Source organism: Setaria italica, chromosome I, assembly GCF_000263155.2.
Source record: "Setaria italica strain Yugu1 chromosome I, Setaria_italica_v2.0, whole genome shotgun sequence".
NCBI classification, from domain to species: Eukaryota; Viridiplantae; Streptophyta; class Magnoliopsida; order Poales; family Poaceae; genus Setaria; species Setaria italica.
In genome coordinates, this window is record NC_028450.1 from 2429301 (window position 1) to 2454442 (window position 25142).

At 47.7% G+C, this 25142-nt stretch overlaps 1 protein-coding gene across 1 annotated transcript; it reads left to right on the forward strand.

The window, feature by feature from the left end:
• Window positions 1–839: 839 nt before the first annotated feature.
• Window positions 840–2134, forward strand: LOC101774092 (ethylene-responsive transcription factor ERF038). Its single transcript, XM_004951331.3, has one exon. It carries the CDS (start codon window positions 1036–1038, stop codon window positions 1756–1758), a length of 723 nt encoding a protein of 240 aa, XP_004951388.1. The 5' UTR covers window positions 840–1035; the 3' UTR covers window positions 1759–2134.
• Window positions 2135–25142: the final 23008 nt, after the last annotated feature.

Here is a 25142-nt window from a genome sequence, read left to right on the forward strand (position 1 = left end):
CCTCCTAGTACCGAAATAGTAATACCAGTTGCACAACCGGTACTAAAGGGGGGTTAGGATCCGGTACTGTCCCTAGCAGAACCATCACGTCTGTATTTTTTTCGTTGATGATGTGAATCACCAGTGACGTAAAAAACCCATCACTAATGATGGTCGCTATACATAGGTTTTGGCAAAACACGTCTCTAGGTAATTTGCTCTTTTATGTTCATTTTGGTTACCAATTACTACTCAATATGTTCTTTTATTCGTACTCAGTTTTTGTCCTTTGGATCGCACCACCATACGTCTTCAACGTGTTTAGTTGAAACCTTATCGTGATTTATGTCAGCTATTATTGTAGCAATTGTAAGTACGGCAGCAAGGAGCGGTTATGGTTTCGGTGTTTTATGGTTATGGTTAGGATTGATATGGCTATCGGGATTGAGAAAAATGGCATTAAGAAAGCGGCTGGACTAGTGAAGGTGGCAAGTGGTGAGCGAAGTGGAATGTTGGGAGATGCTGGTCATGAGCGGCGACGGCGGTAGCATGAAGAAGCAAATTCAGCACAGATGGCAGTTGGGACAATGCTAGAGATGGCCGACGGTGGGAAGACACGGGCGCGGGAGCGATGGTGTTGTTTTCTGTGGAAGAAGAACAATTGCTCATAAGGAGAGAAAGAAGAGGATCTAACGGTTCATACAATGCCGTCCAAACACACCTTTGTTTTCATAGGTTGTATATCTATGGATTATGGTGAGTGATGGAGGATGAAAAAAAAATGAAAGACAAGTCAGCAAGTTAAACACAAAGAAATAAATCATATATGGTATATGATTTTTACACTAATCGCACTGCTACCCACCAAAGACCAAACCAGCCACTACAAAAGCCTCCCCCTCTCCTGCCCTTCTTTCTCAGTTTCTCACTCATCCGTCTCTGCTTCCTCGTCGCTGCAGCTCCATCTTGGCAACACTAGCTGGTTAGCTAGCTACCCCAAGAACTTTCCATGCGAGCTCGTAGTTTGGGACAACTCGCAATTGCCATCGATTTGCAATGTCCGACGGAGAGTTGTCCAGCCCGGCGTCGTCCGGGGGAACTTTCTCGCTGCCGCAGTCGCCATCCGAGGCAGAGCCCAGACACGGCCGCCGGGGAGGCAAGAAGCGAGCGCGGGACGGCGGCCAGAAGCACCCGTCGTACCGCGGCGTGCGGATGCGGGCGTGGGGGAAGTGGGTGTCGGAGATCCGGGAGCCACGCAAGAAGTCGCGCATCTGGCTTGGCACGTTCCCGACCCCAGAGATAGCTGCGCGCGCGCACGACGCCGCCGCGCTCGTCGTGAAGGGCCCCGCCGCCGTGCTCAACTTCCCGGAGATGGCCATGGCGCTCCCGCGCCCGGCCTCCGCCGCGCCGCGCGACGTCCAGGCCGCCGCGGCGAGGGCAGCGGCCATGGAACCAGCTCCGACGCCGGGCGCCTCTGCCCCGGCCGTCGCGGCATTGCCCACCTCACCGCAGGTGCCAGTGGCGGGGCAGCTGGAGGAGGACGAGCTCGAGGCGATCGTCGAGCTGCCGCCGCTCGACGAGGATGCCGCCGAGCTCGTGTCGCTCGGCGCCGCGTCGTTCTCGTTCCATGACGCCGCGCAAGGGTCTTGGTGCGTCCCGGAGTGGATCGACGACGGCGCTGGCTACATGGCGGCGGCCTACGACGGGCTGTTCGGACTCGGGCCGGACGGCGACCATGGCTGGACTCAATCGGTTGGTGCCCTCCTGTGGAACTTGTAATTTCTGGTCGGTCTGCTAATCAACTAGTGTGTAATTAACTCCTGTCAATCTCTTCCTCAAGAAAGCCTCCGATCCTGTCAATCTCTTCTCCTTCTCCTTATAATTTCTTCTTCTGAATGATTTGTAAATAGAGAGTTGCAACAAGTTGCTATAATTTCAGAAAAAGGTTGCAGCTTGCTATATTACTGGAAAAGAAGTTGCAACTTGCTGCTGGGGTTGAATAGTTGTGTGATCTTTCGGCGTCTCTGTCATTGCCTTTTTGGAAGATCGGAACTCTTCTTCTGAATTTGCCTTTCTCCTTTATGGGCGCTATTATTGGCCTAATGGAAATGTACTCCCTTTGTCAATCGATATAAAACTTATTTTAATTTTAAAATGCCAAGGTTTACAAGTTTTTACCAATGGTTAGTCAAATTATATGTGTGATTCGTGTTCAAACAGTGCATCAATATATTCATATTCAAAAAGGTTTAAGTTGATGTCGATTCAATACGAATTGACGATATATTGCAAGAGATATAAATGGTCAAAAATCTACTTCGAAAACTCTTTCATACCAAAATATGGGTAGATCGAACACATACAATGCATCAGATGCATTCCGCAATCTTGTTTCTGCTAATTGCAGTCAAGTGTAAGGAAAGCAGTAAGTTACTTGTAATATACGATAGATTGTCCTCTGAAAGGTAACGTAGGAGGTACCATCGAGTAGTAACTATCACAACTCTTTTGACTCCAGAGTTTACGGTAACACCCCGCTTCAAAATCTGCTTATGGTCCTCCTTCTCATGTGGAACGGGCCTGCATACGTATAGCACTTCTCTTACACTTTCGTTTTCGCTTCGTGTAAAAAGGTTAACCTGGAGGTGCTACGTTTGGAATGGCAATGATTATAAGCTGACCCTCACCCCAGGTGGTACTAAACCCACCATCTACAAACACAACTCGGCTGCATGGGCCAACAACTTCAACTACTAAGAGATATTAGGCTAGGGTATTACATTCACCCCACCTTAAAGGTGGATGCCCTCGGCAGCTCACCATATATGCAGCAGACTCCCAAAACCACACCTCGGTACATGGCCGTGCCGCGGGCCTAGCCACACGCACACGCACACATGCAGCGAGGGTTCATGCTCTGAATACCATCTGTAACACCCTGCTCCAAAATCTACTTACGGCCTAACTCCTCATGTGGAACGGACCCGCATACGCATAGCACTTCCCTTACATTTTCGTCCTCGCTTCGTGTAAAAGGGTTGACCCGGAGGTGCTACGTTTGGAACGGCAATAATTATAAGCTGGTCCTCACCCTCTAAGCTTCCAAGATGGTACTAAACCCACCAATTACCATCACAATTGGGGCACATGAGCCAACAACTTCAACTCTTATTGGGCTGGGTATTACATTTCCAATGTTTGAGAAAGTACATTGGTGTACCACTACCAGGTGTGTACACGAAGGAGGCAGAGCAGGTGCAGTATATTGCTCGATAAACCACTACTGGCCAGTACACATTTGATGCTTGTGTTGAAAGGAGGAAATAAAAAATACAAAGATGAAAAATGGTCCAATCCCTGCAAACAAATATCTGTGACAATGCAAATACAAACTAGTATAGATGTTGCCATGTCATGACTCCCGGACAAGTCGTCATGCATGTTTGTTATTTGTTCCTCCATTCGTTTGATCTTCTCTGACCTGGTTGATCTTGACAGCATCAGCAATGTCATCCTGCACAACAACAAAAAAACATTAATTTAGCACCACACTTGTGGTTGGGTGCGGGGAGGAGGTGACACATTAGTGAGCGCCAGGACAGTAGAGTCCAAGTGTACATGGTCCTATAGAGGCGTCCTAGTGGGGGCTAACCCTTTCCTTGGTGCATGACTACATGCAGGCCTGTCTGTACTGTTCGCAACACTGCCGTGCACATCCCTGTCCGAAGACATTTCACATCTACTATTCCTCTGTGCTTGCCAAGAACCTCTCTTCTCGAACGTGTGAAAAAAGGGGACGGCACAAAGCTGTAAAAAGTTGCCAAGCAAGTGTCGGGTCAGGAATCAGGACCATTTGTCGACATGCAGGAATAGATGCGGCGACCTTGCAAAGTACCCCATTAATCCGTGCAATTATGCCTCCTTCTACTGGGAACATCAGATTGAACGCAGGATGATTATTATCCGTTCATTGGTGGATGTTTTACCGTGTCGGAATGGACCTACTTTTTCATGAGAAGTGTTGCGCGCACTGAACTACAAAGAATAGAGTGGTAATTAACGTGAAAAAAAATGTCTAGCGACCTGCAAGGGGATGCTGCTCAAGATTAGGCAAGAGGCCGACCTGTGGGTCGAAGCGGGTGCCAAGGAACTCGGTAGGATTCGTAGCGAGTAGTCCGTATTTGCTCCCCTCCCTAGTTGTTTCTAACGCGTAAATCAACTTGGATGTTCCCGGTGGCGATGCCCCGATGTGCTCGGCCCTCCAGCACTATGTAAAACTTTAATTCCTTCTGCTTTAATACAATGATGCTGATTTTCTGCGATTCGAGAAAAATATTATTCTATTTTCTTAAAATGATAAAATATATGGACGTCGGATCCAGACGCTAGCGTTGGATGCTACAACGTGTGGTTCACAAATTAACGTGCTAACTGCCGTCAACAAGGAAAGAGGTCGGGTTGGGCTGAGGGAAAGGGAGGAAATGGAGAGGAAGAAAGAAAGGGGCCGGCGGGCCCAGGCGCTATGTGCTGAGTCGCACCATGCCGCCTGGCGCGACTATGTGGTGCAACTTAACGTTGCTAGCTCAGCGCCCAGCTCAGCCGCCCTGTGCACACCGAGCTAGCATGGAGGGCCGGTCGTACCACATGCTTTGCTGCTTTCCCGTGCAGGATTGATTGATCATGCCGCTCTTGTTTAATCTTCTACGGCATTATATGTAGTTGCATTATATACATTTTTAAATTATAACCATCTTATGTAATTTAACTTCCTTGTTAAATATGTTCATGTTCATGATTTATATTTGAATATGACTAAATCTAGAAGTGCTAATAGTTCCAACATTATCGACAATGATGGAGTCTAGAGACCAATGGTAAAATGTTTTGTTTTCTAGAATGCCTAAGATTGATTTATTTTTTCTAGCATCTAGGATAGCCGACGGGCCTTCCCCACGCGCAAGTGGATCTCCACCTAGTCTCTCCCGGATGCTCCTTACTACTCTTCACTTGGTAGAGCTTTGGCAAAACATCTAGGGCCTCTCCTCCCTATCACATGCACCAGCGGCCACTCCACCACGCGGTTAGAGGGTCTCGCAAGACTTACAAGTCCCGAATTTACAACTCTTGGTACGCGCATGCACCGATAACAAAGAGGTGTGTGTTGGTATTTGTTAACGTTATGAATAAATCCGCAAGTGCATAGATATATTGTTGTAACAATTCACCTGGAGAGTATTCAGGGTATCGTTATTTATATTTTCCCAAAGGATAGCATTGGTATAAAAGGGTTTATCAGATACATATCTAGAACAATATGCTTAAGTAACATACCAAAGTTCATACATGGGTAAGCCTTTATATAGATATGAGGGTAACGTGATACACACAAGCCAATCTCGTGAATAAAGATTAAACAACAAGCCTAAGGTTAGCGAGAGCAAGGCATATAAGGGTCGTAGTGGTATCTATTCATAGTAGCAAGGGTCATACAAATACATAGTTAATACTAACTCTAAGCACACAACATTATTGGAGAGAATATCCTTCCCTGGTCTGCCGAGGCAAGATATCGTTCATAACTCCTACGCCATACCCGAATATGGTGGAATATGAGGACGGACATGGCTGTCACCACCTGCCACCTATCCCGACAGACCGTGAGGCACAGCCATATCCGAAAGTTGCCACCGTACCCGAGCACCACGCTCATGTATGTGATAACTACCCTAGCTCCCCTAGGACTCCGACCCTTTGGATCGATAAGCATAGAGCTAGAGCAAGCCCGGAAGCATAACAAACCAATACCATGATTTAGATAAACTAGCCTAACCATATACGTTGCATAACTTGTGATAAAGCCAGACATGGCATGATATACTATAGGAATAGCATAACAACCATACTCTATATTATGAATAAGGTACCGATAAGTTAAGTAAAAAGCCATACCCAAAGCTAAAGGTTGCGTCCCACAACGACCCGAAGAATAGCTTAGAACTACAAGAGAATAGATCTAACCTAGCTCCACTAGCTTAAGGATTACAAGTCTAGCTTAGAGAGAGAGAGAGAGAGAGAGAGAGGCTTCAAGTGTGGTGTATGTGAGAGGGGGGTCTCCTCCTCTCTCTTTATAGGTGGTAGAGTGCGGTTCCCGGGAGGCATCTTCGGGGAATCTTCCTCCACCACCATTGAAAGATCACCAGAGGCCGCCACGTGGAAGATAAGGCTGAGGAGGCACTGTCCAAGTTCGGCCGAACCCCAGGTTCGGCCGATCCATAGGCAGGCCACCTCACCACCGCCTTTGTCTGGTGGGCCTTCCTTTAGGCCTTGGCGTTGTCCCTCGTGGATTCCTTCTGAGTTGGGCTTATTTGCCCAGGCATGTGGGCCCTTTGGTATTCGTGCTCCACGTAGAGTGTTTTTCAGTGTGTTTCCCTGGCGTTTGAGCATGTTTCTCCCATTACGCAGACTTGTGTCCCTAAAAATACTTATTTATCAATACATGTGGAACTAGGTTATTATAACTAAATATGCAAGTAAGAAATGTTAGTTTTCATTTATTCGTTGAGTACATTGACAATCGGATTTAGCACTTAAGGACCGTCAACAGTGTGCAAACCTAGCCTAACTCTAGGCTCATCCCTAAAGCAATGCGCTAATAGGTCTAAACTAGCACTAATCAAGATCTAAACCTTATGCTAATTGCCTTAATCTTCTCTTTAGCACTTTAGTGGATAGAGCACTTGTATATGTGTGGAAACCAAGTCTACAGCTTCTCCAAGCTCTAACACTCGAATGGCCGGGCAATGGGTATAAATAGGCCCAACTGTAGTAACTAGCCATTGCAACTTTCTCACTGATTGATTTGGTGGTGCACAGGGGGTAGCACCGAATGAGTCGGTGCTTGCCACCTCAGCTAGCCGTTGGGCAACTAACACCTAGACCCTACATGCATCACCGACTGGTTTGGTGGCATGGAATGAGTCGGTGACCCTGAGTCGCAGTCTTCACCTGCCTTCCTTCACTGACTGATTTGCTGCTCTGTTTACTGTTATCACCATATGAATCATTGTGGCCTCAAATTACTTCGAAAACTTCTAGAGCCTAATCTGAGCTGAGCCGATCATACCAGCTGATTTGATGCACAGTACACGTCCTTGTCCTGCTACTATCCTTCTTGTTACCAACTGATTCAGTGACCTTATTGGTCACCACCAAAAGGGTCGGTGGATTGTCCAAAAGATCCTTATTGTCACCATATATGTTCCAAGATCGTTGGGTATGTCACCAAGAGTATATCTTAATGCGGACTGTATACATGCATGTTTCCTTCTTGTGTGCTAAACCATATATATATATATATATATATATATATATATATATATATATATATATATATATATATATATATATATATATATATATATATATATATATATATATATATATATATATATATTCTTCTTTGCAATATGTTGCAATATATAAGACGGATTAAGCGAATGAGTACATAGAAATTCTTCAAGTTGGCCTTTGCCTCTTTTCTCTTGGAGCATTCTTCCAAAAGATCTTGAAAATCGACCTATAGAAGTCGATTGGCAGCCACATACTATATGATACTAGCTTTACTGTTTAATAGTGTGTCCTAATGGGAAGGTCAAGCGTAACAGTAGAAAATCCAACTGTTGCAGGCGTGCAGTATTATAATCAATCAACCAATACTTCACTAAAAATGGGTCTATCGATCTATTCAGACCTTAATTCCAGGCACTGTGCGCGCAAATCGCTGTACGCGTGCAAGTTGAGTGCTGACCGACCAATCATCAATCGGCCTAGAAAAATCCAAGTGGAAGCACTTGACCTAAATATATCATTCCCCGGTCAGTCTTGGAGTGATTTTAGGTCAATCATTTCGACCTTTATTTAGTTATATAGATTACTTTTAGTGTGTTAAATTTTAGATACTCGAAAATAATATGAGTAGTATACATTTGTTATGTTTAATAAATATATTATAACAAAAGTAAATAGTCAAGGTGATGTGTCGTGGGGGATATATGCCGGTATCCAGAACATAACTTATTTGTGACTAGAGTGAGTACTTAGCGACCAAGCTCTAACATAAATGTTAGAATCTAACGAGCGGAAACAAATTGTGTTCCTCAAAAACATTAAGACTCATCCCAGTGGTTTCTTGTGGAGCCTTTGTAATTTGGTTTTGTATTGGACGCGAAGTCTTGCATATGAAACATGGTTTCATGCATTTTTCTTCTCTTCTCTCCTTAATTCTAACAAGTTCCATTTCATTTCAAGTCCAAATGGCACCTCTGTTTAATGCCATAAACACTAGGTGAAGCCTGAAGCATTGGGACTGCACTAGCTATAGCAGGCGTGTCATCGTGACCAAGAAACAGCTCCACCAACATGGATTGGCTGGCCGTCTCCCACTGTGGCGCAACCAATTGGGATCCGGGACCGTAGTACGGCATGCCAGGCGAATCCATGGCACGGATCCTCTTCTCCGATGCCGAGTCTCCTCGACAGACTAAAAGTGCATATATACACGCATGAATGTAACAAACATTGCCCTGTTTCAGAATAAGTACAGTGTGCGTCACTGTAAAAAACGATTTGTAGGGAGCCCCAGCCACCGCAATTCGTGTGTGTCAGGCCGTTGGGTGTTTGCAATATATGCAATTCCAGCCATGCATGTTCTCATCGAAATTTGGACAAATGAAACCTATATCTTAATGCGCGAACTGTATACATGCATGTTTCCTTCTTGTGTGCTAAACCATATATGTTTGTGGTCATTTCTTCTTTGCAATATATAAGACGGATCAAGCGAATGATTGCATAGAAATTGTGCAAGTTGGCCTTAATTGCCTTTCTCTGGAGCATTCTTCCAAAAGATCTTGGAAATCGACCTATAGAAGTCAATTGGCAGCCACATGGTACTAGCTTTACTGTTTAATATAGTGTGTCTTGATGGGAAGGTCAAGCGGAACAGTAGAAAATCCAACTGTTGGTCGCGTGCAGTATTGTAATCAATCAATCAAATACTCTCTGTGCCGATATCCAAAACATCATGACGGGAGTAGTTACAGAAATTTTAGAGTGCTTGAAAAAGATGAGAACCATCCATCCGGTAACATTGAACGGTGCAAACAAATGAAGTACCATGAAGTATACCTAAAGAGAAGTACCAAGAATTACTAATTTGGTGGGACCAAGTACCAAAAATAGTGAAAAATTGCTATGATGCCATTTTAATTATATATAAATCTATTTAATTATTTTTTTGTAAGACTACAAGTACCACTGATATTTTAAAAGCATTGTAACAAAGCTCGAGTAGTATTAATGCCTATCTAGCTAACGACCAAGTTCAACATAAATGTTAGAATCTATCGAGCAGAAATAAATTTAATTTGAACCTTCTGTTAGAATCTATCGAGCGGAAATAAATTGAGTTCCTCGGAAACATTAAGACTCATCCCAATGGTTTCTCTTGTGGAGCCTTGTAATTTGATTTTGTATTGGACACTAAGTCTTGCATATGAAACATGGTTTCATCCATTTTTCTTCTCTTCCCTCGTTAACTCTAATAAGTTCCGTGGCATTTCAATCCAAATGGCACCTCTGTTTAATGCCATAAACACTATGTGAGGCCTCAAGCATTGGGACTATCCTGCTAACAGGATATCCAGTCTATATGGACTGAACTAGCCACTGGCTAGCAGGCGGGTCACCGTGACCTAGCAACAGCTCCACCAACCTGGATTGGCCGTCTCCCACTGTGGCGCAACCAATTGGGATCCGGGACCGTAGTACGGCGTGCCAGGCGAATCCATGGCACGGATCCTCTTCTCCGATGCCGAGTCTCCTTCAACAGTGGAATGCAACAAACGATGCCCTGTTTCGGAACAAGTAAAATGTGCGTGCTCGTTGGTACTATATACACACTAGCTACACTGCTACAAGTACGCGGAACTACTATATGCTTCCAAAGTTCCAATCCTACTGTTTTTTCCCAGTATTTGGTGACCACAATCCACGCTGTTTTCTCGTGCTTATTTGCAAATCAGTTGAGCATTCTAATCCCTCCCTCCTAAAATTATAGATCGTTTTAATTTTCTAAATTCATAGAATTTATATGCGCGTAGATACACACTATATCTAGGTGCATAGCAAAATATATGAATCTTAAACTGCTAAAATGACCCATAATTTATGATGGAAGGAGTATTTGGTTACGTCGGATTTGTTTGTGGCTGTGCCGCGCTTATGCTAGGTTTTTCCTCTCATCATCCGATCGGTTGATCCCGTTATCAAGGCGTGCAGTTGTTGCTCTTGTTCTCACTAGGAAATTACATTTTTGATATTTCGCACACATGGTCAATTTATGTTAAAAATAACAAAAGCTAGATGCCAAAACATGCTGGGTCCGGAGATTCCATGGCCGTGGTGGATTTGAACTCGATCCGGGCTCTTGGTGGGGTCGGCCGGGTAGCGACCGGCGTTCCGGCCAGTTGGCTGCCGTCAAGAGTGTCAGCAGGGCAAGCATGCAGCAACAGCAACAGCATGCATGTGAGGGGTGTTTGGTTCTTTAGAACCTCCTAAAATTCATGTCACATCAAATATTCGGATGCTAATTAAGAGGATTAAATATGAGCTAATTATAAAACTAATTACATATATAGAGGCTAATTCACGAGACGAATCTATTAAGCCTAATTAATCCATCATTAGCACACGTTTACTGTAGCATCATATTGTCAAATCATGGACTAATTAGGCTTAATAGATTCGTCTCGCAAATTAGTCTCCATTTGTGCATTGGTTTTATAATTAGACTATATTTAATACTCCTAATTAGTATCTAAATATTCGATATGATAGGAATTTCAGGAGGTGCTAAAGAAACAAACGCTCCCTGAATATGCACCATCCGCTCTTGGCTGTCGACAAGCGCGGATCAATCAGAACTGACCACGCATATATGCCCGGACTACATGCTCCTTTCCTTTTGAAATAGTATAGGTGCTATTAGTAGTATCTGGGACCAGTTAATAAAAATAATCATATTGTTAAGTATTTCGAAACCAATAATAGACTTACATGTACTACTGATGGGCAGGTAGAAACTGTATGATTGCTGTGCGCGCCACAATAACACTAGTGGTGACATTATGCCAAACTTGCTACTAGTACGGTTTTTCTGGTAATTAAATCGATTTATTGGAAGGATCCAGAATACATGAAATAGACTCACAATTAATTTTGACTAAAGCCTACCAGCAAATAAAGCCATGTATATATACATCAATCAAGTTTGCAATATTTCCAGAAAACTCCTCCAAAGAAAGCCCCCCTCGAAACTCCTGCTTCTAAAACGGAACAAAATTGAAAAATAAAAGGTGAGGATATTTCCTTCGGAGTCATATGCTATATACATACTCTACTAATGTAGCATCTTGTTGCTACCACGCCGGCGCGAGATAATGACATTATTTGAAGGCGAATACGTAGTTCAATCGTCTCCATATGTTTGCCCGTTTATTATCATATTCTTTTTATTTGCATGGAACAAGCAGATAGAGTAGAAATCGATCATGTCAATGCGTGATAGGGGACTTGCTTTATGGCATTTACTCGGTAATAAAAATGTACTAGTGTGGGATGATCGAGAAAAAAACATCTTAAACTTTGATTAGCATATATTTGTTGTTGAAAAATTGCTTTCATTGATTTCCGTCCATCTATCAAAACATTATGACCGAAGTCGTCGTCTTCGCGGCGTTCATCGAGCGGGGATTCAGGATCCCGACGGGGGATTTCTTCCGCGGATAGCTGGATTACTACAAGATTGAGTTAGTGCAGCTGAACCCTAACTCCATACTCGTCGTCGCTGTGTTTATCCATTTGTGCAAAGCATTTCTCGGAATCCCCCCATTTGAATCTGTGGAGATATCTATACCAATTGAAACCGGTGACAACGAAGGGGAAACCGAGGGTACTCGGTGGCTGTGGATTTTCGCTGCGGCCAAAGAGGGTCGCCGAGTATTTTGACTTGCAGCTCAAAGATTCAAACAAGGGGTGGCATAAGGAGTGGTTCCTTGTTGCCAACCAGAAGCTCAAGTTGCCGCCTCGCATCAGGTATGCCTGTGACAAGGCCAGAATAGTCAAACCAACCGACCTCCGAGGAGATGGTCCAAGTCAACCAGCTGCTGGAGGAGATTGCCGACCTGAAGAGATGTGGGCTCACAGCTCCAATTTCTCCCGAAGGTTAACACAACAGATCAAGGACAGGGTCCATCCGGCATATGAATACTCGGGCCTGCTGGATCCGACCTGGGAAGTACAGTGGAAGGTTACCCGGCAAGAGGTCGCAGGCTGGGTTTGCGAGTTCTTTTGTGGCATCATTAAGAACAAGCACTGCCCCAAGGCGTACTTGCTCGTGAGGCCGGCCGATCCCGTAAGTTCTTGATTTCATCGTTTGGCTTGTTTGCTTCGCTTTTGCGTCTATTTCTGTTTGATATTGTTTTACTTTTAGAGCCGAGAGTATGAGTTTTTCTATCTGGCACCGCTTCCTGGAGGGGCTGAGCAACAGTGACCCAAGGTTCGCCCGACCATTGAGACCAACCAGCCACCTGCCGCCCTGGACTGGGAGTCAGACTCCTCCTTTGACGACTCCGGTGAGGACGTACCAGTCCAGGGCAGCAGGACGGAGGCTAGGGGCACGGCTCTTGTTGGGCGGCGGATACGCCAGGCCATCCGCAAGGTGGTGGAGTCCAAGGTGCCAGAGGGGGAGAAGCCGGAGGCGGAGAAGAAGAAGCGCAAGAAGACAGGTGCCACGAAGCTGAAGGCACCCGCTGTGGCAGCGACATCCCCTGCGGAGACCTCATCCGAGGTGCCAAGCGATGACTACGAATTGCCCAGCCCGGCCGCCAAGAAGAAGAAGGCCAAGCTCCTTGAGACGACCGCAGCCGACACGGAGTGGCTCAAGGAACGGCTGAAGATGGAGATCCACAGGGAAAAGAAGAAGGAGCCAATCCTGCCGCCACCAGCACCTCTTCGCCTAAAGTTCCGAGCGAAGAAGAGCACATTGTGAGTATGATCATGGCGTCGTATATTGTAGGAAATTTTGTTTGTACATTGCTTTTATTTATCTCTGTGTCCCTCCATCCGAGCAGGAAGTCAGTGATGGAGGATGAGCCGGGATTGCAGGGCGCTGGCATCAGGACCCATGCAGAAGGTCGGACTCCTGATGCGACCATAGGGGCTGCATCAATGACGTCTGTCCAGGCCGGGAGCGAGAGTGGCCTAGAGACAGGATGTAAGGGGCCCGAACCAAGGTCTTCACCATGCTAGGATGTCGCTGAGGATGCCATTGTAACCACGCATGGGGCCATAGATGCCAGTGTCGGGGTGCAGATGAAGGAGGCCTCCAGGGAAGCGCCAACTGATGCAGAGGCGGCGGGCTACGACACCGACACCAATGCCCACGAAGATGATTCCACCACTCTGGACTTCTCCGGGATGACCCTAGCACAGGATGCTGCCACCGACAAGAAAGATCTTGCCATCCTGAAGGAATCTACGGCCAAAATCGTAGAGGTGTTATACGTAAATTGGCCGACGAATCTTGTTGTTCACTTCCGGCCCTATCTTCCATCCTTGAACTGTTGGAGTAAATTTGTACAGAATCTGGCCGAGCGTGCGCACAAGAGGGCTGATGCCATCCACCGCGCCAACGAGTATCGCCTCGAGGCCGAGCTCCTGAAGGTGAGCTCAAGAAGGCCAAGGAGGATGCCGCGGAGCAGATCCGACAAAAGGACTGAGAGATCGAGGAGCAAACGAAGAGCACCATGGAGGTCTAGGGCAACCTTAGCGCTTTGCTAACTGGTACGAGTTTGTTCCTTGTGGAAGATCTACCTTGGGTAGATGAGGTCGATATCTTTTCTTGAGTTCCATTATTTTGCAGATGCCCAGAGGAAAGAGGAGAGGCTCAAGAGAGACCTCAAAGAGTGTGAGAAGGCCAATACCCAACTACAGCGAGACCACAACATCGTCGTGAACCGTGAGTATGGCGTGTCGCAGAAACTGACTTATGAGGCCGGCTTGCGCAAGGACATGGACCGGTGCTTGATTGCTGCTATGAATAGTTTTCAGCATGATCTGGTGGTCATTGCAGGGTTGGAGGTGGAGTTGGAAGACCTGAGGTCGGCCGCGAGCTATGTGATGGACATGGTCCAGCCCGTGGCCAACCCTGACGAGCCAATGCCACTACTAGACCGCCTGAAGAGTGCTCCAAATCAGCTGAAGTCCTTGATGAAGGAAACCGCCGTGGAGTGCGCCAAGAACGTCATGATGCTTCTGAAGACGCACTTCCTCCGGTTGGTCATGGAGCACATCGGAACGGGCATTGTCAAGGATTCTGATGCTGATAACTTCCCGGAGCTGGCCGAGCAATATCAACAATCTGCGGAGGATGTAGTTAAAAAACTGGACTTGTAAAAAAACTGTAAAATGTATCAATCTGTGTCATGAGTCAAGTATAATTTTTGATTAACTTATATGAAAAGAAAGCCTTAACCCCTCCTTAGGTTTATACGATAGGACATCATGTAGCTTAGCCCTGTAGCCGCTAAGCGCCCAGCCTTGCGTGGCCATCACTCTGCAGAGAGTGGATCTCGAGCTTGTACAAGGGGTGGACGCAAGATTGTTTGGGTTTTGTGAGCTAGGATGCTATCCACATGAGTTAATCGTACTTGCCATGAGAGGTGTAGGAGAAGAGGTGAGACCCGGAGATTGGGGCATAATGGCGGAAGCCCCCGAGTGTGAAGGTGAGGGTGTAGTTTGTCGATCAGGTCGGACAGCCCCCGAGCGTAAGAGCTCGGATAAGAAAGAAGGTGGAAGATACGCAAAGAACCTCCGAGGTTTTATTTATTCAATGTAAAATGTAAAGAGACTACATAGCTTTTAGGTCCTAAGGGTAGAAGCGTCTTAGGTGTTGAATGTTCCGCGAATTAGGGATGCCTGAGACGTCCACCCACTGCAGCCGATAAGTGTCGGGTTGGATGACTTCTTTAACAATGAAGGCCCCTCCCATGGGGCCGACCGCTTGTGCATGTCCTATGTGGACTGGACCCGGTGGAGCACTAGGTCGACGATGTTGAATGAGCATTCCTGGACGTTCCTGTCATGGTAGCGTCGAATCTGCTGCCCGTGCCGCGCATGCTAGATGAGGGCTGCCACACAATGTTCTTCCAGGCTGTCGATGTCGACCTATCAACTCTTTTCTACTTCCCCTTCCTTGTAGTATTGAATCCGCGGGGCACCAAAGGCTACATCTATTGGTAGTACAGCCTGTGAGCCGTAGACAAGGAAGAATGGGGTGTAACCGGTGGCCCGACTCTTTTGGGTGCGAAAGCTCTAAATGACATGGGGTAACTTGCGGAGCCATTTGGTGCTGTACTTGGATGCGTCGTCCAAGATGCGAGACTTGAGGGATTGGAGGACCATCCCATTCATATGTTCAACCTAGCCAGTGCATCGTGGGTGAGCTACTGAAGAGTAGTATACATCGATGAGGTTGTCCTGGCAAAAATCCCAGAACTCGGATCCTGTGAATTGTTTGTTCAGGTCGGTGATGATCCTATTGGGGACCCCGAAGTGGTGTTTGAGCTCTTTGACGAGTTGAGCGGCTTTCACCGACTCTATGCTGGTGGTAGCCTTGACTTTGATCCACTTGATGAATTTGTCAACTGCCATGAAGATATGGGTGTATCCGCTGAAGCGGTCTTGAAAGAGCCAACCATATCCAACCCCCAAGATGCGAAGGGCTAGGACGGTGGGATGGTGCGCAGGCCCTACGTCGGGAGGTCCTGCTGCTTCGAGAAGAATTGGTACCCTTTACACCTCTGGACAAGCTCTTTTGTGTCGGCTGTAGCAGTTGGCTAGTAGAAACCAGAGCAGAACACATTCCTGACCAGATTGCCCGAGGCGGCATGGTTCCCGCACGAACCCGAGTGGATTTCGTGGAGGAGTTCAAGGCATTTGTTACGGAGGATGCACTTCATCAAGGTGCCGGTAGATGCGGCCTTCCTGTACAACTCCTTACCGATCACAACGTACTTGGTGCTATGTCGTGCGAGCTTTTCGTGTTCGACTTTGTCCTCTGGGAACATGTTGTCGGTGATGAATGCGATGAAAGCTATGCGTCAGTCTTCCTCTGCCTCGATCATCAAGACATCGGTAGGCACTGGGTCGGCCTGAGCTTGAGCGTTGCCATCAGCTTGGTCCGGGTCCGATATTTTGATAGAGGGTTTTCTCAAGTCCTGGACGAACATGTCGATCAGGACTTGGGCGCATTTTGAGTCGAGCTTGGATAAGACGTCGATGGCGACGTTGTGTTCCCTGGGGACGTGATGAAACTTGAGGTCATCAAAGTGAGCCTCGAGCTTGCGAACCTCAGCGCAGTAGGCTTCCATGGTTTCCTTGGTGCACTCCCAAGATTTGTTGACCTGCTCAATGACAACCTTGGAGTCTCCAAACACGAGGATATGCTTAATGCTGAGCGAGGCGGCGATGTGGAGCCTATGTATGAGGACCTCGTACTCGGCGCCATTGTTGGTAGCCTTGTAGTGGATCTGGAGGACGTACTTAAGCTGCTCTCCTTTCGGGGACATGAAGAGAACCCCCGCGCCAGCTCCTTCGAGGTTAAGGGTACCATCGAAGCACATCGTCCAGTGCTCCGGCCTCTCCAGGGAGGGTGGCTCTTAGATCTCCGTCCATTCAGCAACAATGTATAGCTGCAGCGTTTCTTGGTCGGCCGGGACCATCAGTATGGGAGGGGTGGATAGGGATGTTTTGAGTTCCTCGAGGGCCTTGCGGGCCTCGTCATCCCACTGCAACTTATCCGCCTTTTTGAGCATCTTCAAGAAGGGAAGTCTCTTTTCGCCAAGCTTGCTCATGAAACGGCTAAGGGCTGCCATCATGTCTATAAGCTTCATGACGTCCTTTTTGCTAGCCGGCTACACCATGTTCCAGATGGTGTCAACTTTGATAGGGTTGGTTTCGATGCCACGTTAGCTAACCATGAAGCCCAGGAGCATTTTGAACGGGACACCGAAGACGCATTTGCCCGGGTTGAGTTTCCATCGATAGGCTTGGAGGTTGTCGAAGGTTTGGGCAAGGTCAGCGATGAAGATTTCTTTGTCTTTGGTCTTGACAACTATGTCGTCGATGTAGGCCCTACGTTTTTGCCGAGTTGTTTCGTGAGGCAACCCTGGATTGCCTTCTGGTATGTGGCGTTGGTGTTTTTTAACCCAAAGGTCATGGTGTTGTAACAGTAGATGCCATAGGGTTTATGAACGTGGTCCTATCTTGATCGGCGGGGTTGAGGGCGATCTGGTGATAGCCTGAGTAGCAATCACGGAAACATAGCAAGGTGCAACCGGCCATGGAGTCCACAACTTGATCGATGCGGGGAAAGGGGAAGGGGTCTTTAGGGCAGTGTCTGTTGAGATCAGTGTAGTTGATACACATTCTCCATTCACCAATTTTCTTTTATACAAGGACTGGATTTGGTAACCAGTTGGGGTGCTTACATTCACGGATGAATCCGGCAGCTAAGAGCTTATTTAGTTCTACCCTAATGGCCTCCTTGCGATCTTGAGCAAAACGGCGCAACTTCTGCTTGACCGGCCTTGCTGTCTTGCTCAGCTCTAAGGAATGCTCAGCCAGCTCCCGCAGGACACCGGGCATATTGGATGGTTTCCACGTGAATATGTCCGAGTTGTCCCGAAGGAAGCTGGTGAGCGCGTCTTCCTATTTGCGGGTGAGGCCGGCCCCGATGAGGGCCGTCTTGGAGGGGTCTTCTAGGCCGAGGCTGATCTTCTTGACTTACGGGTCGGGCTGCAGCGCCATGGGTGTCAGGTCTGCCTCTGGGATTGTTAGCTGGTTCTGGTCCACCTTCTTTGACTCGGCGAGCATCATGATGGCGTTGGCCGAGTACTCCAGGGTCTCGGCGAGCTGCACGGCTTCCATGTCATACTTGTAGGACGTTTCAACATCACTGTAAATAGATAGGACATCGTTTGGAGCCAGCGTCTTGAGGACAAGGTAGGTATGGTTGGGAATCGCCATGAACCTCGCCAGCATTGGCCTGCCAAAGATGGCATGGTAGAAGGTCATGAAGTTGGCAACCTCAAAGGTGAGGTGCTCGGTGTGCTAATTGTCGGGGGTGCCGAACATGACTGGGAGAGGATCCTTTGCCAGGTACTATGCCGTAGAACGGGTCTTCACAGTGAAGGAGCCACTCAAAATTGAAGTTCATGCGCTTCAGGGTCTCGGTGAAAATGATGTTGAGGCTGCTGCCGCCATCGATCAAAACCTTGGAGAGGAGGACTCTGTCTATGGTGGGGCACACCACTAGTGGGTAGGACCTAGGGTCCGGGAGGTGCACCCAGTGATCTTTCCTGGAGAAGGTTATGGGCATCTTCGACCAGCGCAGATACTGGATTGGTGTGATGGAGACGAAGTGTACTTCCCACCTTTGCAACTTGTGCTTGCGGTTGCCGTAGAAAGCTTTAGGGCCACCGATGATGATGTTCACCTCCCGCTCGGTGCGCTGCAACTCGCCGTTGTCGTTGCTAGCGCCCTGGTTGGCGTTGGTGTTGCGCTGGTCCCGGTGCTCTTCTTTGCATTGATCGTCGCGTCAGCTGTTGTCTTCCTTGCAGTAGTCATTCCGGCGAGGCCGCTTGTATTCTACCGGGGCGCTGAGCTCTTTCTTGAGGACCGTGGAGTCCCGAATATTGTGGCGTGCGTCCTTATGGAAGAGGCATGGGGCATTCAACGTATCGTTGAACTACTCCTGGAGGAAGGTTGTCTGCCTCGCAGGGTCGAGTTCGGCGGCGAGGACCTCAGGGGCCCTCTGCCGAGATCAGGAGGACTCCGACCGGGGCTGGTGTTGGTGGTCTTGATGAGTTGGTGGTTCGTAGTCGTCGTTGTGGCAGTTCTTGCCATCCTGGAATTGGATGTTCTCGGCCTCATCTGTATCGGCGTGAAGGTTGACGATCTGCATCATGTGTCCTACCGTTTTGGGAGCAGCCAGGAATATGGTATAGAACATCGAGTGGTTCTTGAGGCCGGTGCAAAAGTACCAAATGATGTTGCGGTCCTCAACGGCAACCAGCCTATTGTGGTTGTCGAAGAAGCGGTTGACGTACTCACGGAGAGTTTCATTCTTCCACTGGAGGACTTGGCCGAGGTTTTCCATGTTTCCGGATCGGGTGTAAGTAGCCTAATAGTTCTGGGTGAAAGCTCTAGCGAGTTGACCCCAGGTGTCAATGCAGCCTCGTGGGAGGTTCTCGAGCCATAGGAGGGGTGCGCTTCCCATCATCACTGGGAAGTAGGCGGCCATCTGGTCGTATGTGCCATTCACAGCCTTGACTGCGGTGCAGTACATCTTCAACCTGATTGTCGGGTCGGAGCGACCATCGTACATCTCATTGATGGCTGGCTTGAAGGTGGGTGCCCACTAGATAGCCCTGAGGTGGGGGGTGAATGCGGCGAACCCGTCTATGTCCATGTCGTCGTCTTCCATGAGGCAGTAATGTATAGGCGGGGCCCGGGGGGCATGCGTCGTTGTCATGCTGGGGTGGATTATGGATGTCACCAGGGGTGTCGTAGTGACGGTCGTAATCGTCGTGGTGGCGTAGCTCTTTCTCCCGGCGGTTGCAGCCTTCTGCTCCATGTTGCGGTTGGGCTTGTGGCCGACCTTCGAAGCACCGGTCGTACTGGGTGTGCTGTCGGAACTCTGTCTCATCCCGCTCCCGGTGACGGTTGTTGAGCTTACAATGGAGGTTGCGGTGGTCGAGGAGGTTGTCGCAAAGGTCACGATTAGGTTGCCGACTAGGCTGGCCGCGACGTTCGTCGTCTCCTCGTTGGTGGCAGTTGTCATGGTGGTGGTTATCTGATTGGCGGTCATCGTCATCGAGATGGTGGTCATCACCCTAGGACTAGTCCACCTCCTCCTCTTGAATTGGCTCCAGCCGACCTCCCCTTCGGCGGTCGTGATTGGCTCAGCTATGATCGGATCTACTCTGAGTAGATCGGCTTTGGGAATGCCAGGTAGATGTAGATCTGGAGTGCGATGAGCCGCTCCTTGAGCATGCTGGGGCCTAGTTCTTTTCCTCGATCTGGGCATTAGCGACACGGAGTCACTCCCGGATCTGCTGCAGTTGCACTGAATCCGGAAGGTTTTACATATCGGTAAAAATAGCCCCCAGGTTGGCCTAGGGTGTGGCGAAGATATCATGACCGGCCTGTTCGAGGTCGGCCTGCAGATTGCGGGCACGTAAGGGACGCCTACGTCGACCTCCAGCACCCTCTTGGTCGTCGTTCTTGCCGCCGTTAGGTGCCGGCGGGACGGGCGGGGCACTAGCCGGTGCGGGGGTGATAGGCGGCTGACAGACTAGCTCCACTCAGTATTGTTGGCGGCGCCTACCGCTGTCTTGATTCCTATCGTTGCGCCCTTCCTCCTGGGAGGAAGTTTCACCATCACGAGCAGGTTCGTCGACGGAAACAATGAAGACTTCTCAATCTAGTGACATGGAGCTTTCGTCATCGCCCTCGCCGTAAGTGTTTGGGGTTAGGGCGAAGCGAGGAATCTGGAACTTGCTGTAGTTCAAAAATTGGGTGGGTTCGGGTGGGTCATAAGATTGGATCTGGAAAGACTGCCCGAGTTTTTCGGAAAACACGGCAGCCGAGTTCTTGATGCCAAAAGGGGCGCGGGGAGAGCCCTGCGCCTACCTTCCGAGGCGTAGAGCTGCCTTAGAGAGGTTGATGCACTCAGTAATGGTGTTGCTGATGCGATCTAGCCTAGCGATTAGATAGGAGGGCATGGGTGGGCGGGTTGCCGCGAGGATCTGTGGGATCCTCTCCGAGAGGGAGAGGGAGAGAGAGAGATCGCCGACCTGCTGGGCAGGCGACGTGATGATCTTCAGGTGAAGACCTTGCTCCATCGAAGCAGATCCGACGGATGCCAAGCTGGCGACGGACGCCGAGTTGGCGAATGAGGCGGTGGAGTCGGAGTCCACCAGCATGCTTCCGAAGCAGAGCTGGATCGGATTGGCGAGGAAGTCCTTCATGCTCTCGGGAAAGATGATGCCGAGGTGGGATGCCATTGAGCTCGCTGAGAGGATCTGGCGATCCCCCCACCTGGCTCGCCAACTGTCGGATTTAGTGACCGGCAGTCCACCAGGGGGTTATCCAGGTGTTAGATTTCTAGGCGGGGGAGATCGCAAGACCAAGAACTCGAATGGTAACACAGAGACGCAAGGTTTAGACAGGTTCGGGCCTCCGGAGAGTAATACCCTACGTTCTGTGTTTTGGTGGATTGTATTGCTGGTATGGGATGTGAAGAGTTGGGATGCCCTCGGGAGGCGTTCCTGACCGCCTTATAGGCTGACAACCTAGGGTTACAATCGGATAGGATCTAATCTCAGTCGGTTGTTACATGGAAAGCAATCTAAATCGGGTTACAACAAATATGCTGTGATATCCGGGCAGAATCCGTTCGTCCGGTCTCGTAGCTTGTGCTCCATGGGTTTTCATGCCTTGACCCGCACGGTACGGTCGGCGGGCCCACTTGCCAGGGTTGACAAGTATCCTGGTCGGTGGAACCCGTGGGTACCCTTATCCCTCACTAGATGTCCTGATGACCATGTCAAGGTGACACTAATTGGTGGAATAAGCTCTCCTAATTCCAGCCCCCCACCCAAAAAAAAAGTTTTCCTAATCCATAACGTTCAGTTATTAATCACCAATCAGATGCCACAAACCCTACTGCTGTATAGAAATATACTCCATCTTTTCGTCTCAAAATATTATAAGCTACTTTTGGCGTTAAACTTTTTTTATATACAGTATGTTCTTAACAGGAATAGTACATTCGTTAGGGGCTGTACTACTGCTAATTAATACTCCTGCCCGTAGTTTTACATACTTGTTTAGCTTAAGAGAGTGGCAGAGTGCGCAGACACCTGTCTCTGTCGCTACCTGTACGTCTCCGTCGCCGGTAGGGACCGTGGAGGGGGCATAATAACATTGAAAGCGATTGTCGGCATCACCTCCGTCCGCCACGTGGACAGCATCTAGTGGGCCTAGTTGCGCTGCAACACGCGAACGGGGAAGTGGTTCCTCTGGTAGAGAGCAGTTGGGTCATTGACATATGGGACCGAACCCACACGTCAATGATCCAAGAGCAATCCCAGCTACTGAAAAGGAGGCTCATCCCGCGAATGGACAACAGACGCACGGCTCCGTTTGGATTAGCTTTTAGATTCTCAAAATCTGAATTTTAGGATAAATTCCAAAAACTAGATTTTGAGTAGAATCTGAAAAGATCGTTTGGATTCATAGATTCTAAAAGCTAGATTCTATCTTCTCTCTTACTTGGTCATCAAAATCTAGCAAAAGCTAGCTAACTTCAGATTCTAGGATTTTGAGAATCTAGCTTCTAGATTTCAAAGTCTGTCACAAAATTTGAGGTGTTTGGATCACATCCGGATTCTAGAAGCTCAATTCTGAGAATCTGATGGATGGAATCCAAACAGGCTCTTATTCTAGATGGTGATTCTTTTGACGAGAAACGCAAAAAATTAAAAGCTCGAGCGAGAATCTTTCGACGGATGGCTGCAATTTGTTTTAGCGCGTGCAAGGACGATTACGTGACATTGCGCCACAGTACATAAGCATGGGAGCAAACGTATTGTATCACAAGCATGTTGAATTAGTCGAATTTTCGAAAGCCACTCTTTTGTTTTGTCATCTCAAATAAGGAACATTATTATAGTTGTTTTTGAAACAGGAAATGATTTGCCATTAGACGAGGCAAGCGAAGATTCTAATGCCAAATCATTGCGGCTCTTGATCATGTAGTAGTACAACTCATTTTGAAAAAATGAAGCCGCGAAACAAGAAACAATGCCAACAAGCCGATTGGAAAAAATCAGATGCCGGCTCTCGGCTGGCGTCTCACCATCATGCACGTCGTTATTCTAGGGAAAGCATCCATCTTATCGGCTATGTGGACGATCAGTTGATCACTGCTCATGCATCATCGTATGCCTAAGTACCAAACGATGGTCCAACAACAATACCAGATAATCTAGCGCTCGATGACGCTGCCCAACACTGCATGCAGGGGCTTTATATGACTAGATGGATCGATCAGTATTCTGCACTGCATGCAGTGTAATTAATAGTTTCTTTTCTCCTTTTCACCTTTTGATATTCTGCTTTTGATATTCTAATTTTTCCAGTCTGGAACTATTTCTTTTTAATATAATTTGCAGCTCAGTTCCTTTCGAAAAAAATAGATGGATCGATCTGTATTCTGCAAGAGGGTTCACTGTTCACTCGCGACAAAAACCTTCTTTTTTTTTAAGCACATGCGGCAAATATGGCAAGTAGTTGGCGCCGCCACATGCAATGCATATGGTAGTTAGAGTAGTTATACACACACCAATGTCCATGTACCTAAATACGTACGGATCAGTTATCACACTACTTAATTGTGGTCCAAAGCAAGATACTACGTGCTACTGATCATCAGCATGTCCTGCGTATTATCATCCCTTCTCTAAACTAAAATAAGCTATCTAAGAGTACTAATTAAAATATCGTGGCGCCACTACGACGTACCAACAGAACGATTGACTTGTTAATCACTCGCTTAGGAGCCAATGCAACATAATCATGGCGCCAAAAGGTAGGTTACTTCATCAAGCAGACCGTGCACGCACAGAAGTGCACTTTTCATTGCATTGGTTGCTTAACAGCATCCTAATCCGGATTAGGTACGTGATTAGCAAATTTGTTAGCGAAAGGGGCGTGGTAGGCCTGTACTATCATCACATATATTTCACCGATCGAGAAAGTAATATATAAATCGCCCAGCCATCACTATCGATCGTTGCATTGCTAGCTGAATGAAGCTGCCTTTGGATTAATTGTGAATCGCGGTACGGTGCAGGGAAATTGTTAATTACCCTACGATTAGGATTTCACCGAATCTAATGATGTCAGTCGGGGGATGATTAAACTAGACTAATCCCGAAAGGCACTGCTCCACCACCGTTAATTTGTAATTAACAGCCACTGGAAAGTGGTGTCATGCATGCATGCAACCTTTTGCTTTATACATAGCGGCCGGGTGCTATATATGCGGAAGTCTGCTATGCATGTGATGCATGGCTTTTAAATTTGTGTTTTTTGCTATAAGAGGAAATACGCGGTACAGCGTGTCTGTCTGTCTGTCTCTATATATATACACGCTAAGAGCATGTTTGGATCCCATAGCTAATGGATGAAAATACTAAAATTTAGTACTTATGCATTAGCATATCTAAATGAGAGGGCTAATGGAAGGGCTAAACTTTAGCCCACCCTAAAAAGTTGCAGAAGCATTAGCTGGTGGGGAGGAGTTAATAGGTGCTAATAACTTGTGATTTTTCATGAACTTTAGCTCTATCCATTATTAGCCATGTCTCCAAACCCGAGTGCTAATGGGTGAAAGTGCTAAACTTTACAATAGCACATCCAAACAGGTCACAAACACCATTCTCCGACTAAATTCTAAACTCTAAACCACAAGATGCGAGGGGCTTATCTTTCCCCATATTAATCAGCATAATATCGATCGCAATCGCCGGCGTCCACCACTGAATAACAATCTGAATGAACAGTACTCCCCTGGTCTGCTGAGCCACCAACAGTTCTGCAGTCGTGTTGGCGTATGCGTATATATGCGTGGTGGTCCAAAACGCAAAGTTGCCCAGCTACACTCGCACCAGATCAGCTGGTCCTATGCTCTTAATTCATTGGGCGCTGATGCTGCTGTAGGGGTCAGCTAATCAAGCTTGTTGCGCGGCCAAAAAAGAATCCGCTAACCACCAATCAAAGAGTATGTGCGGCCAAAAATGAATCCGCTAACCACCAATCAAGAGTATGTGGCGGACGAGGACGTCACTGCTGCACAAGAGTGCATCACCGCCGGTTGAACCCCGTCACCGCAGGATCCAGAATTGGCGGTGATGCCAATTAAAAAAAACACGTGACCCACCGGCCTCCCCGCTGGCCGCACCCGACCTCCCCGC

What these genes read in the sequence shown, in the direction of transcription:
- LOC101774092 (XM_004951331.3), top strand. Translation starts at nt 1,036, where the DNA reads ATGTCCGACGGAGAGTTGTCCAGCCCGGCGTCGTCCGGGGGAACTTTC.